Source organism: Gavialis gangeticus, unplaced genomic scaffold (assembly GCF_001723915.1).
Source record: "Gavialis gangeticus isolate Ggan-Ray unplaced genomic scaffold, GavGan_comp1, whole genome shotgun sequence".
In the NCBI taxonomy this organism is placed as follows: domain Eukaryota; kingdom Metazoa; phylum Chordata; order Crocodylia; family Gavialidae; genus Gavialis; species Gavialis gangeticus.
The window spans coordinates 129,280,864-129,295,445 of record NW_017729022.1 but is presented as its reverse complement, the minus strand read 5'-3'; the positions used below and the strand labels follow the sequence as shown (position 1 = coordinate 129,295,445).

Genomic DNA, 14,582 nt, shown 5'->3' with positions numbered 1-14,582 from the left:
GGGAAAATGAAGGCAGAGAAATTCAGGTTGGAAATAAGATTTCCCCAGCAAGGTTGACTGACCTTTGGAGGAAGTTGCCCCTGGACAAAGTAGGTTCTTTGTTTATCTTCAGATTGGGGTAGGATGCTTTTCTGGAAGAAATCCTCCAGACAAACCCAAGTTATTGGGCTTCATGCAGGTGAAATCCTTTGTTGAATGGAATTCAGGTCATGCCTTTCACCTGAGGCATGCTTCCAGGGATCTCATACACAGTTAGCCTGTTCTTGGGCCCCCTCTGGTCTCACAACCCCAGCAGCTCCCATTCCCACCTCTGCTTACAATCCATGGATTGCTGGGAATCAAGAACCATGGGGACAAAGCTAGAGAGGTAGGAGGAGGTGACCCCACGGCCTCATACCTTCCTGTAGGAACAGTGCTTCCCTCCACTGCATGGCAGACCAGTGCCCCAAAAGGGGATGAGATCAGGCTTACAATAGCCATGAAACTCCCCATTGTCCGATGGCCTCCAGTCGATGGAGATCAGATGTAAAGTGATAATTTGCAATAAAGACAGGCATACATGAACGAGAAAGAGTTAAACAACACCTTAGTTGTGGGACAATGGACACACCTGTTGTTTTCATCTCTACTTCCTCCATAACTAAGGAACTACCTGTCAACTCCCCACTTCCTTGCTTGTCTAAATTAGAGAGTATTTCTGAATTATAACTTTTATCACTACAAAGTGGACCTAAATATACTCCCATAAATATACTCTTCTGGGGCTAGGCCTGTGCCCACTGGCCTTTGTATCCAACAGTAACCACCAGAAGAGATGTGTGTGGAGATTGATTTTGGTCAATAGGCCAGACCCATTCCTGACATCAGAAATGGAGTACATATCCCAGGTAGTACATCTTCAACAACTGATAAGGTGAAAGGACTGCAGCGGATCTGTGCAAAGGCAGATCCTCAGATGCATTATTTAATCAGTGTATTAACTTGCATTTGCCCCTTGGCCTCAGAACATTTTTTCTTGTACCTAATTGATGCCCAGGCACACTTCTCCAGCCTAACAGCATAGCTAATTGCAGTTGCTGGGATTGCTTTGCAGCTGGTAATGATCTGACAGCACAGCCGTAAATAGAATTAGAATGGCTGGAGCCAGGCTCTCTCTCCCTGCAACACAATGTGACAGCCCAGAACCACTCTTAAAAGTAAGGGATAGAACCCTGTAGGCCTCAATGGCAGCCAGGGAATCTAGTCCCTGGGCTTGGGACTGCTGTGGTGGTTGTGGGCCATGGAGCTCACAGAGACGACCCAGTACAAAAAAGCCCAAAGGGTTCATTCTAAGGTTGTGGATCCCAAACACTGGAGCTGGGCAACCATTTTGTATAGTAAGAGGGTAGGAAGGGGGTGTTCTAGTCAGATTCTGAGGATGTCTTAGCCTGGGCCAGGAACCTGTCCCAGCTCTTTGTATCCAGGAGTTCATTCCCATTCAGATTGTAGCAGCATGCCTGCAACAGTCCCAGATGAGACTTCCTCACAAAAGACCCTGGAGGCAAATAGATTTAGTAGAAAGTATATTTTTAATGGCTACAATGTAACATAAAACGGTCTACAAGAAACATCCTATCTGTTCTACTGTAAAAGGCAGTTTAAAGGTCAGTCTCAGTAACTCTGGAAGATGTTAGAGAAATTGTTCTCGGTGCTTTCAGATGCTTCACTGTGCACTTGACCCCACTGGGCATGTCAGCCAGTTTCATGCTTCCCCACTGCACAGAACTTGATAAAACATAAGACGATGTATTTGTAAAAATCAGAGTAGTCAGGGGAAGCGGGCAGATGAAGCTCCTGATACCGCTTGGACTTGAAGTTCACTAGGTTACCAGTTACCATCTGTTTAAAATGCTGAAAAATACTTCTGCTTGGATATTCTGTAAAGAGATACTGAACATCTCCTAATAACAGGTGAGGGGTGCACTTTGGAGTGAGTTTCCAAGCAGAATGCAGACACATGGCTGTCACTGTTAAAAATCACGCTAAAAACACATCTGACTCCTTTCAGAGATGGGTGGTGGGTCCAGCTAGGACAAAACATGCTCCAGGATGCCTTGTCTGATCAGCTGTTCACACTTCCATCGTGGTAAAAAGTGCTGAGAGAGAAAGAAAGAAAGAAGCTTGTTTGGAGTTCAAGGTAGAAACCATGCGTTTAACTTTAACCTTATCTTCTCACACATTACTGGAGCACAGATGAGAGGCACTAGGGTTTGTGAGGAAGCTGAGCCCTTGCCCCTGTTGTTATGTTTTTACCAGACCCATAGCACTGCGCCATGTGGCAGCTTAAAATGTAGCCACTAATGTCTCAACCCTGCCAGAAAAAAAAAAAAAAATCACTACCCATTGCATGTACTTCTGTGCTGTGGTGAAGTAAATAGGTCTAGCCATGGGAAAAGAATTAAAGGGAGAGCATCAAGGGCAGGTGATTGCCCTAGCTAGTTGCTATGTCTCTAAGCTTTGATTCTGGCTCCATGATAGGCCTTCTCCCCTGTCATAGGATACCTGGCTGTTCTTCTTCAGCAGAATCGTTGTGCCATCTTCAATCTCAAATTCTCCATAATCTTTCAAGCATCGAACCTAAAAAGGAGGAAGGAGCACAAGGACATCTCACAGCACAAGGAACCCAGGGATAAAACTGTTAAATTTCTAGTTCCTCAGCACAGGTCACCAGGACAGTGTTAGATACAGAGGCATTTATCCCAACCTAGCACAGGGACACAATACAAAATGAAGCAGCTTCAGCTTAATTGTGGGTCAGCTCCCTTGTTCTGCTTCCTCTGCTGATGCCAATTCTCTCTGCATCTACTTATGTAATATTTACTGAAAGAAACCGAGGGTCTGGAGTCTTCTGTCAAGGTGGAAAAAGCCAAGGGAAGGGATTCCAGTGAGGCTGGTCAAAAGTTTTCTAACAGTATTTCCTCTTTCCCCCACCAGAAAACAGTGATTTGACACAAACCCGTAGGAAATTTCAACTCAAATTTATGTCATTCTGATCTCCACAGACAGAGCACTTCAATAACTGGCCTTGAAAAAACATCAATTTGCATGATGTTCTATATTTTTAAATAAATCAAACAGAACACCAATTTCAAATGTATGCATTCATTTAAATAACTGAAAGTTGAAATCCAAAGTTGAATTGGTCCCAACCAATCTCCTGTGCATTTCATTTTATAAGAACCATTAATTCTAACTTTTGAATCAGAAACTCCTCCTGCTTCCTGGAGAAATGTCAGAATGTCCTACAGAAGGGGCAGTTCAAGTCCTCAGAGCTGGGGGTGATGGGGAAAAGGTTGTTAAGCACACAGATGTAGTATTTATTAGCAGACGGGGCAGAACTTGGTGTCTTATGTATGCTGAAACTCTGCCTCAGCTGCCAAGTTGTAGGTGGATGTTGCCTGGTACAAATTATTTTTGTGGTTCAGTCAGTCATCCCGTCTCAGCAATACATGTTTTCACAAAAAAGTAATGAATGATCCCAAACTCATACTTACTTCAATGTATAAGCTTTTGGGAGGTTTCATGTCCTGTGTAAGGTCCAGACCTTCTTCGCCTCCCAAAGACCTCATGTAGGTAGCCAGAGACTTTTTATACCGATTGAACCACTCCATCTGTAGATATAAGGACATCTGATGGAACCAATCACTTGCTTTCAAAAGCCATGCTTGCAGGCAATGTGCAGGAAGTTTGAAACTGTATAGCTTGTATTACTGCAATACTGGCAAAGACTCACATGGACAAACCAAACACAATGGGACATGTGTTCATGCTCCCTACCTCCATTTCCTCTACTCTGACAAGTAACAATTATATCTGCCTGTTCCCTCAGGGAATTCAGTGCATTCACACTTGAAGAGCAATTAGATGACTTGACAAAAATTTGCAGAGTAATTATCTATAAAGACTTTCATCAAATACAGTGACAGATGAAAGCCACACTAGACACAGGATACAGAAACCAGCTTTTAATTTCTAAATGCTCAGTGTTCGCATGAGGTTACAATAGGCAGGATTCAGCGAAACAGGCAGGGATTGATGTCTTATAACCATTTTACAAGTGCAAATAATGCTTTCCTGCCCTGTAGCCTGTGGGCGCGTCTACACAAGATGTTTTACTCAAGATAAGAAGTAATTACAGATGTGCAGTAAGCATCACCATCTACGTGTGCAAACACTTACTGCACAGTAATTGGGTCTAAATGAAAGTAAACCTGCTACCTACAAATGCAAGTAGCAAATTTACTTGAGATTATTTACTGCACAGTAGTGCATGTGTAGATGCCTAACCAAGAACAAATGTGCTCCTGGTCAGCTAGGCAGCAAGGGGCAAGAGACTGCTCCCTGCCCCCAGGAGCTGCCTGCTGCTGTGGTGGGCTCTGTCACCAGGGCCCAGGTGGGGACAATCCTTCTCTCAGGGCCCAGGTGGGAGATCCTTCTCTCCCAGCCCAGCCCCACAACAGCGGAGCCAGCACTGGGGAGAGAAGGAGCTCCCAGCTCAGGCCCCACAACTGCAGAGTGAGGGCTAGGAGCTCCCTGTTGCTGGGGCAGGGGGCATTGTCCCCACCTGGGCTCTGGTAACAGAGCCCGCCCGACAGCAGACAGCTCTTAGAGGCAGAGAGCAATGTCCCAGCCCCTGCCAGGAGACAGTCGTCTCTTGGCCCCTGGGCTAGAAGCTAGGGGGAGCCTAGAGCTGCCCTTGGCTAATGCAGGGGCCTGGTGAAGAGCTGCAGGGGGCAGTCTGCCGCTAGGAGCAACAAATCTGCTCCTGCATCCCTGCACATGTAGATGTGTGCCTGGGACAGTTTACTCTAAACTGCTCAAGGATTATTTGCATATGTAGATGCACCCTGTATCTACCACCCAGAGCCCATGTTGAATCCCTAAATTCAGCACGCCATTGAAAATACTGGATATCCAATGCAGGCTCTGCACAGAACCTGCAAATAGGAAACTCCTGCCATTCTGGTTAGTCAAACAGTTTCAAATTAAGTCTTCCGACTATATGTCAAAGCAAAAGAGAAAGTGCCTCATTCAGTAAGAGTCTCCTCCCTCTTCAAACATACAATAGCACAAGCAAGAACAAAGCTGCCTGCCCCTGATGAATTGGGTGTCATCTATTATCACTGCTCATTGTTCACCCTTTGTTTTCTCAGCAAGAGGCTGGGGAAGTCAGGGGCAAGTATAAACTCAATTATGCAAAGCCAACCTGCTAGACCCAATATAATTCAGATTCATCCCAGGCTATTCAATGGTAACAGCATTAATGGCTCTGTTGGACAATCACCTGCTGTTAAAGGCACCTGAGATTACTATGCAGAGACATGCTACCTGTGGCTACTGCTAACAGTAGGACAGGTTTTATGGAATTGGAGGACCCTGAGTGGTGCTGAGCACTACCTGTAAGTTACCAAGCACACAACAGCTGGATATTGAGCCCTGAGAGCAGCAGAGAGCACATGTATTCACAGACTGCTATTTAAAGCATTTAGATTTGGCAGAGAAAATAAATAATTTCCACAACCTCCCAAATCCTCCCAAGAAAACCTCCATTCCGTTTTGAGTCTGTTAATCATAAGTCAAAGTTTACAACCAAGCCAGCTTACTTCTTCTGCTGACATATGGAATCGGAGGGCATTTGGCAAGACGCTGCCATATTCCCACCGAAGCGCTCGGATCCGAAGCAGCCGGTCATACCTGGAAGAGTTCACAAGACATGAGATGCACGCCGTTCATGACAAGGCGACACTAACCTTACAAAGAATGGGAACTCCACTTCTGACTGACACTAGCTTTGGATCTTCACAATGAACTGCAGAACTTAGTTACTCCTTCCACAGCCTCACTAAAATCATACACTTGGACAAAAACAAAGCCTTGGCAGAGGAAGGGAAAGCAGAGACATCCCTGTATTCATTTTAACCATCATTAGTAGCGTGCTCAGATACCCATCTAGATAAATAATGCCCCCTCCTGAATATATTTAAGTACTGCGAAAAAAATATGGAGGCTAATATTTTACAGTGGCCCCTGATTCTGGATGCTCCATTTTAAACACACACAGGGCCCAGCGATGTGAGGTGGAGTCATGAGTGCTCAAAGACCTCTGAACATCAAGCCTCAAAAACTTCCCAGACACTGTAAACAAAAAATGCTAGTGACATCTCTTCAGTTTGCTGCTGCCTAGATATTCCATATGCAGACTGTACTCTGGTCAGAGGTGGTTACTGTGCAGGATGCCTGCCACTAGGAAACTTACAGATAGGCAATAATGCATCGACGATTACGCAAGAGAGAACAATGACGAAACTTGATTGTTGAGATCAAGTTGCCTCGTCCCGATTTTGCTTCGTTTCTGGTTAAAGGCAAAAAAAGGATGTCCTGTTATATTGATAACATATTTAGTCAGAAAGATATTCCTTCTCTAGACCCTTTACCCCTTCCAAGCTATATTTATGCAAGATGCAGATGCAGTTTGAATTCGGAATCTCTCTGTATGGAGAAGAAAACAAGACAGCAAGTTAATGGGAGGGCAGAGCAGGGACTCACTTATCAGCTGTTCTGTGGTAACTGGCTATGCATTTCTTACACTGCAGCAAGTGAAAGTGAAAGTGGTACAGCTTAGACCCCCCCCCCCCCAAAACAGAGCTAAGCTACCAGTTTCACTTTCACCTACCCCGAGGCAAGAGACAGTTGATACGGAGCAGGTAATAAACAGCAAGTCCTCATCCTTACAGTTCATAGTTTCATAGTTTGTAGGGTTGGAAGGGACCTGAGCAGATCATTGAGTCCGACCCCCTGCTATGGCAGGAAAGAGTACTGGGGTCAAATGACCCCAGCAAGGTGTTCATCTAGCCTCCTCTTAAAGACCCCCAGGGTAGGAGCCAGCACCACTTCTCCTGGAAGTTGGTTCCAGATCCTAGCTGTCCTGACAGTGAAGTAGCGCCTCCTGATATCTAGCCTAAATCTACCCTCTGCCAGCTTGTGACCATTATTCCTAGTCACTCCTGGTAGTGCTCGGGGGAACAGGGACTCCCACAATGCCTGCTGGTCCCCTCTGACTAGTTTGTAACAGGCCACTAGATCCCCCCGCAGCCTTCTCTTGTGGAGGCTGAACAGGTTCAGGTCCCGTAGCCTCTCCTCATAGGGCCTGCCCTGCTGCTCCTGATCATGCGAGTGGCCCTCCTCTGGACCCTCTCCATGTTGTCCACATCCCTCCTGAAGCGCGGCGCCCAGAACTGGACGCAGTACTCCAGCTGCAGCCTGACCAGTGCCGCATAGAGGGGGAGGATCACCTCGAATCTGCTTGAGATGCATCTGTGGATGCATGACAAGGTGCAGTTGGCCTTCCTGACTGCATCCCCACACTGCTGGCCCATGTTCATCTTGGCATCAGTGATGACTCCAAGATCCTTTTCTGCCTCTGCACTGCCGAGAAGGGAGTTCCCCAGCCTGTAGGTATGCTGCTGGTTCTTCCTCCCCAGGTGCATCACCTTGCACTTGTCAGTGTTAAAACCCATCCTGTTCTCATCCACCCCCCCCTGTAACCTGTCTAGGTCCTACTGCAGCCTATTCCTCCCGTCTAGCATGCCCACATCTTAGTGTCATCAGCAAATTTGAACAAGGTGCTTTTTACCCCCTCATCCAAGTCACTGATGAAGATGTTGAACATATTAGACTGCTGCAATTTTTCTTTTGGTACACATTCTTTTTTCCCCCTCACACTTTTGAACCTGCAAGTAAATATGAGGGATCAGCTTCTCTTGACCCTGTCAACCAGTTTGCAGTTTTGTATGTTCTCAAAACTAGTTTTACCTGCATTGGGAGATTTTTATCTCTCTGAAAATATTCACAAAAAAAGAACTGCCCAATAATTAACAGACCACTCTGCTTTTCAACCTGATACATACCTTGCCTGAATTTCAGAGATATTTTAAATACAAGTAAAACACTGCATCTTTCTGTGAAGGGCGATACTCTACAAAACAGCTTCTTTCCTGTATTGGGGGAGGCTCCTTTCCATGCCTACGTGGACTTGCACAACTGAGTAACTCCTCTACAGATGACCAAACAAGTGGGTTTCACACTGATAGACAGGACAGCATGGGAGATATTTTAATCCACACCATGTCAAGCTATTTTTAAAGTGTTATTTTGAGCAACACTCTCTGATTAACCCATTAAACCAGTCGTTTAGGATTAGACTCCTGGTCCCTTCAGTTAAACAAGGGGTTTCTAATTTACAACTCCAGGGTTGCCACCAGAAGGCTCCATCGTGACAGTAAAGAATGATCGTTCCTGCCACTTGCATATTGTTTTGTTTTTGTATGTTGCATTTTAAGAACCTTTAAAAACATATTTAGAAATCACAAAAGAAGAACAAACTCAAATAACCTCTGTAGGTCTCCTTTAATGCATATGACAAAACAAAGATGCTCTTTTATGGCATTTCTAAATTAAATGCCTGCATCTCCTTTTTTCTCTGGGCAGACAGCTGTCTACCCAGGCAACTGCACTTACACATCAGCCTGGTTCTGTTCATATAAAGCTTTCATCTCCTCAAGAACTTGTCGGATCCCATCCTCCTGCAACACAAAAAGCAGGGCATCAGCAGATGTTCTGACATAACAAGCAGTTTTGATCATATAGATTATATCCACTGTGCTCTTTCATAGACAGGTTAACCTGAAAACTAAAATAAAATGCTTAAAAAAAAACCCAAACAAACAAGAGACTTCAGTTCCAGAAGGGTCCTGATCTCCTCCAACTCTGGAGAGACTTAAAGTGACATAACCTGAGCCAGTATCATCTGAAACAATTAAAATCTTGAAAGGCTGATGAGAAAACAGGCAAGGTAGATGTTTGGGCACAATCCTTCCTATACTGTTATGCTGGATGGTTTACACCATCCAGCCAAAAGTGACTGAAGAACCAGAATTTGGCAGTGGGCAAAGGACTGCGCCTGTGGAGGGAGGAAGGACAGCCACAACAATGCAGCATCTCCAGCAGCAGCAACACTGAGAAGCCCTCACAAGACAAACTTTAACTACTCACAGGCCACATGTACTTGTAACTGACAAATTAACAGCCTGATCACCATAATTGGGGGCAGGAAGGATTTTTACCCCAGGATCACAGCAGCATGGGTTGTGGAGCTTTTGCCTTCCCCTGCAGCAGGGGGCATGGTCCTACCCAGCACCTCTTGAGCATACACTGACAACATTTCGTAGAGGCAGGATGTTGGCCACTGTGGCTCCCCTGTTTTACTTGTGGCAGGTTGGGATGTCAGATCTATGTTGGGCCAGATCTGACAACGGTCTTATGTACAGTTTAGATTATGGTTTGAACGGGATGGTTTGGACATTGCTGATCCTGCTTCAGGTAGGCAGCTGGACTAGTTGACCTCCAGGTGTCCCTTCCAGCCATACTTCTCTATGACTCTGCTCTAAAAGATGCTAGGTTGCTGCAGCCTGCCTCTTTTTTTGTGAAAAGAGAGAAGTGACAAGACGTAAAACCCTGACATTGGCACAGGAGGTCTGGGGCAGGAGTCTAAGAATTGCCCAGAAGTAGGACTAAAAGGTACCCTCAGAGGGCATCTCATCCAACCCCCTGCCTGAGGCAGCGTCAGCCCCATCCAACCGCCCTTCCCCCATACAACCATCATCTAAGCTGTACACACTACTGCCAACCCTGACAACACAGACCACGAGGAAGCCACCTAGGCCGGAGCCGCCTACGGGGGCAGCAGGGCCGTTCCGCCCGCTCCCTGTCGCACACCCGGGGCGGGGCGGGGCGGGGCTCACGCTGAAGACGGGCAGGCTGCCGTCCGTGGCGCGCCGCAGCTCCCGGACTAGCTCGACCGCCCGTTCGCAGAACATGCCAGAGAGCGTTAGACTGCGGAACTTTCCCGCGCCCGCCGGCCCGCTCCGCCAATGAGAGGCGTGGAACAGTCCAGGCCACGCCCCTTCCCTACAGGCGCTGGCGAGGGGCAAATTTCCCCACGCTCGAACGGAGGCCGCCCCGCTCCCCCGCCTTTCCCGAGGAGCGGCCCCGCCCCCGAACCTAAAGTGGGCGTGTCTCGCCCTGCTGTCCCGCCCCCTCCTCTGTTCGTGGTGCTGAGCGGGCCTGGTGTTAGCCGTCTCGCGCTGCGCTGCCCTTTTGGGCTCCTCTGCCTGCTCCTCGCCCTCCGCAGCCTCCCCGCTGCCCGGATGGCCTGTCTGGAGGCTTACCCTCCCTTCTCTCTCCCCTCTTCATCTGCCCTTGGGCTTCCTCCAGTCCCTCTTTCCACGTGTCCTGCCCCCCTTCTCTGCCCTGCCCTTCCCCTTCTCCTCAGGACAGACCCCCTAGGGCTACATCCTCCTCTCCTCCCTGAGGCCCTCCCACGCACTTGCCAGGGTGCATCTACATGTGCATTAAGGCGCTTTAGTTAATGCGCATTAAATCTACCTCATTGTGAGGTACTAGGAACATGGAGCATTATTCTACCTTCTTCAGATGTGGCACGGCACCAGAAGCTTTAATTAACAAACTGTGCTAACTAAAAGCACCCACGTGCCATGTGTATCAGCATTGCCACGTGTTACTGCACTGAAAAAATGGCAGTGGGGTGCTTTGAACAAAAGCTCATCAATTGTGTTTTATTTCAAAGCGCCCTACCGCCATTTTTTCACTGTGGGGACACATGGCAATGCTGATACATATGAGGCAGAAGGCTGCCAGAGCATGTCAATTTCTGGGCTCCAACAAACTCGATTAATTGAGTCTGCTCCAGCATACTGGATTTCCATTGCATTTCCTCTGTGCATGTGTATAGGAGCCCCGTGAGGTACTAGGAAAATGCACATTAGCCTGGCTTAATGTGCATGGACTAAAGAGCATGGTTTTTAAGTGATGCTTAATGTACATTAGCCTATTTTAATCTGCATTAAGTAAAAAGCACAGGTTTTTAAGTGCTGCTTTAATGCACATTAAAATAAGATAATGCGCATTAAAGCCCTCAAGTTCCTCCCTCATCCAATCCTCCTAGCACTCTGAGTGAATTAGAGCAGCAGGTGCCCACCTTTTGGGCAGGCTTGCCACAAATTAGCCCCATGCCCTCCTTCAACCCTCTTCCTCTGCCCAATCTGCTGCTTTGCTTTCTGCTCCCTAATCTGTGCTCCCTGCCCAATCTCCTGCTGCACTTTCTGCTCCCTGTCCTATGGTCTGCTGTCTTGCCTGACCCCTTCCCAATCTGTCCTGTGCCACACACAGAGACTGCCCATGCCACGTGAAGCAATGGTGTTGCAAAACTGCAAAACTGCGCCCATGAGTTAGAGCACACCTGATCCAGACCTGACTACCTCTCATATTGTCTTCAATCCATGGGCCTTAGGACATGCTCTGTATTCCTAAGAGTAACAGAAGGTCATGAGCAGCCTGACGCCTGTTATGAATATCCTGAATGACACTTAGCAAAATCACAGTAATTTTTGTAAGTAGCTTCTCCACTCTTACAGTAATTCTGGATATGTTCTGCTGATATCTTGGATTTAAACTCTGATAGGGAGTTATTTTTAAAAGTAGTTAATATTAACAGATGTTTTAAAGGAAACGACAAAGCATAATTCAGTGTATTGTACAATACTTTGTACGTCTTGTCTGTACCGTATGTACTTTTTAACTGAAGACTTGTGCTGAAATAATGGCTTCCTCTTTCTTAACCAACCTTCTTTCTGATTATTCCTGGAAATAAGTCTAATGCTAAATTTATATTGCGTTTATCTCCATAACAAAATGCTCTGTTACAAACATGAAAAAAACCATTGCTGCCAGATGGAAAAGGATGGATGAGAAACTGGCTCACACGAGTTCTGTTTGGCCACCAGTGGCAGTTTACTTTCCTGCTCACAAATTTCTTCTTGCCCTTTCTCTTAAATTAAGGGCATGGCAGTACCAGTGTCATTTCTGGTGTACTGTCAGAGGACTACATGCAACCTTGTAGGGATGAACTCAATGATGACTTACATCTAGAAATCCAAATGGCAGGGTGTAAGGACTGACCCCTGTAGTTGTTGCTTAGGAGTTTCTTCTCAAGTATGATGGTCAGATAAGCTTTAATTTTAGACAATTCTGTTTAGTAAATGACAATAAATACACAGACATTTATTTAACAGATAGATTGGTTTCAGAATATTATTTATTTCAAATTTGCATTAGAAAGCATGTCTTTTTAAACTCTCTGGTCTTTTCGTTCTGAATGTACTGTCCACTATAAATCACAAGATTTATTTTGCCAGCAATCCTTCCAAAATATGTGTTCCCCCCAAGCATACCAAAAGCAACTAACTTAAAAGAATCTTCATGTAATAATGTGAAACTCTTCTGGGAACTGCTGGAAACACAATCAAGTGACAAATATCTCTGTACGTGGCCCAGTGAAATACAGTGATATTTCAGATAGCTATGTCAACCAACTGAGGTGCAAAGTTGTAAGTCTGTCAAGGCAAAGTTTGATGGGAAAGACAACCTGTAGCAACACAAGGTGGAAGGTGAAACTCAATGGCTGTGCAGGGGCCTAGAAGAAATACTACTTCTGTTCATGTGGAATATTCTCTTTATTATAATTTTTGAGCAGTGAAGGCTGCACTGAAGGCTACAGGGAGATTTTTTATTTTCTTTCATTTTCATATAGTGTCAGATAATTCCCATTTGCCAATGGGGTCCTCTTTACATTTTTTGTGTGAAACTGGCCAGGCTTACCCTGAATCAAAAGCTCATTTGTGGTGTCAGAAGGGAAGATGCCAGATAGCACACTTAAAATGTTGTGAGTGAAGAGGGTATGGTTTATTACTTGTTCCATCTGGATTATTTTTTTGCGGGGGGGAAGGGAGATGGTGAAGGGAGCCTCCACCCCTGAGATGCTGAGTGCCTACCGCTGTGGAATCCTGGTGTAGGTGGGATATTCCTGCTTTCCCTGCTTTTGGGAAAAATGACCTGTTATCTTTTCAGAAGAGGCATGATAGTGGGAAGGCCTGCTCTTGGTAATGTGTTGCTCATGAGCAACAAAGCTCATGAGCAACACAAAGCAAAGCAAAGCAAAGCAGCTCGGGCACAGCTTGGAGACCTCCCAGTGTTCCCAGGTCTTAAATAAGAAATTATGATATTGGAAACTCAAAATTATTGTATTTGCTGAAAAATTATAGTACACTGAAAAACTATACTAATAAATATGCAAATAAGTCTTCTTATTATTTACTTTATATTGCTCACTGTAAGTTGCCAGTGAGTGAGAACTGGGCCATCAAAGTTGAAGCATTTCTTTATCTTGAGGCAAGCATTCATAAGGAAGTGCTAATAGCAAACCTGAAAGTCACTTATGACACCCTAAGAGTGACTTAAGTTTTGCATAGGCTGCATCAATTAGCTACCTTAAAAATTATTGCATGTTTTGTAGTCATTGTGGTAGAGGTGATATCTTTTATTTGACCAACTAGATCTGGGGTCAGCAACATTTTTGAGCAGAGTGCCAAAAGCACCCACAACCTTGACTTGTAAATCTTGGTGTGCCAGGGGTCAGTGGCAGGGGGAGCTGAGAGGAGCTCAATCCTTGTTGTGGCAGTGTAGCCCCAACCACTTCCCTGCTCTCTGTCCCAAGGTGCATGCACCAAGCAAAATGTCTTCAGGTGCCACCCTTTGGCACATGTGCTAGGGGTTGCCTAAAGATAGTTGCGAAAAAATATCTTTATTTGCAAGCTTCTGGGCTCATGCACCCTTCCTCAAGCAAAGGAGAATGCAAAGATTGCAAAATTTGTCCCAGACAGAAATTCAACTTTATATTGCACAGGAGAGCTGGAGGGTGATATAAGTTTTCCTGGGTGAATAGGTTGATTTTACTGGGTTTTTTGGTTGTAGCCATGTTGGTCTAAAAACATGGGCAGGCAAGGTTCTTTGAGTAGATGTGATATCTTTCATTAAACCAACTGAGCATTTGGGAAAAAGTTTTTAGCAAGCTTTCAGGCACAGTCACCCTTCTTCAGGCATACGGAGTCTCTGCTGTTCTGAGACTCCAAGGAATAAGAAAACCTGAAAGTGTGACAGAATGTCAGTGAGAATATAAATAGGTATAAATTAGAAAAACAAAAGGTAAAGCAGGGAAGGGAGGGGTGTAAAAAGCAGGGGGAAGGAAAGTCAAAGGTGAGTAAGGGGGACTCTATATTGGTGGTAATTTAAGGTAAAAAAGATGCTGTCTGCGAAAAAGGAAATAGCTGGAAATTAGGAAGACAAAGGGCAGAAAAGTGGGGGAAAGTTCATTTTATGAACTTATACTACCCTCCAGCTCTCCTGTGTAACGTGAAGTTTCATAGCTACCTGGAGGGAAATTTTGCAATTTCTGCATTCTCCTTTGCCTGAGCAAGGGCATGTGAGCCTAAAAAATTGCAAATAAAGACTTTTTTCTCTTGCAACTATCTAGTTGGTCTAATAAAAGATATTGCCTCTACCCTGGGTGACTGGTACCTCCTGAATCTCGGGGGGGGGGGGCACCCGCAGAAGCCACTGATGGGGTCGGC

At 45.6% G+C, this 14,582-nt stretch overlaps 1 protein-coding gene across 1 annotated transcript; it reads right to left on the bottom strand.

Annotated features, from left to right (window-relative positions):
- Window positions 1-1,547: 1,547 nt before the first annotated feature.
- GINS1 (GINS complex subunit 1) lies at window positions 1,548-9,968 on the bottom strand. Its single transcript, XM_019516171.1, has 7 exons — window positions 9,840-9,968; window positions 8,557-8,621; window positions 6,296-6,391; window positions 5,643-5,733; window positions 3,534-3,650; window positions 2,542-2,616; window positions 1,548-2,135 (listed from the first exon to the last, which is right to left on the bottom strand). Exons 1-7 carry the CDS (start codon window positions 9,912-9,914, stop codon window positions 2,067-2,069), a joined length of 588 nt encoding a protein of 195 aa, XP_019371716.1. The 5' UTR covers window positions 9,915-9,968; the 3' UTR covers window positions 1,548-2,066.
- Between the last annotated feature and the right edge of the window lie 4,614 nt (window positions 9,969-14,582).

Coding starts and splice junctions, on each gene's coding strand:
- GINS1 (XM_019516171.1), bottom strand. CDS start 9,914: ATGTTCTGCGAACGGGCGGTCGAGCTAGTCCGGGAGCTGCGGCGCGCC. Junction 5,734..6,295: donor CGATGCATTATTGCCTATCT/GTAAGTTTCCTA, acceptor GAACTCTTCCAG/GTATGACCGGCTGCTTCGGA. Junction 2,136..2,541: donor TGCTGAAGAAGAACAGCCAG/GTATCCTATGAC, acceptor TTTCTCTCTCAG/CACTTTTTACCACGATGGAA.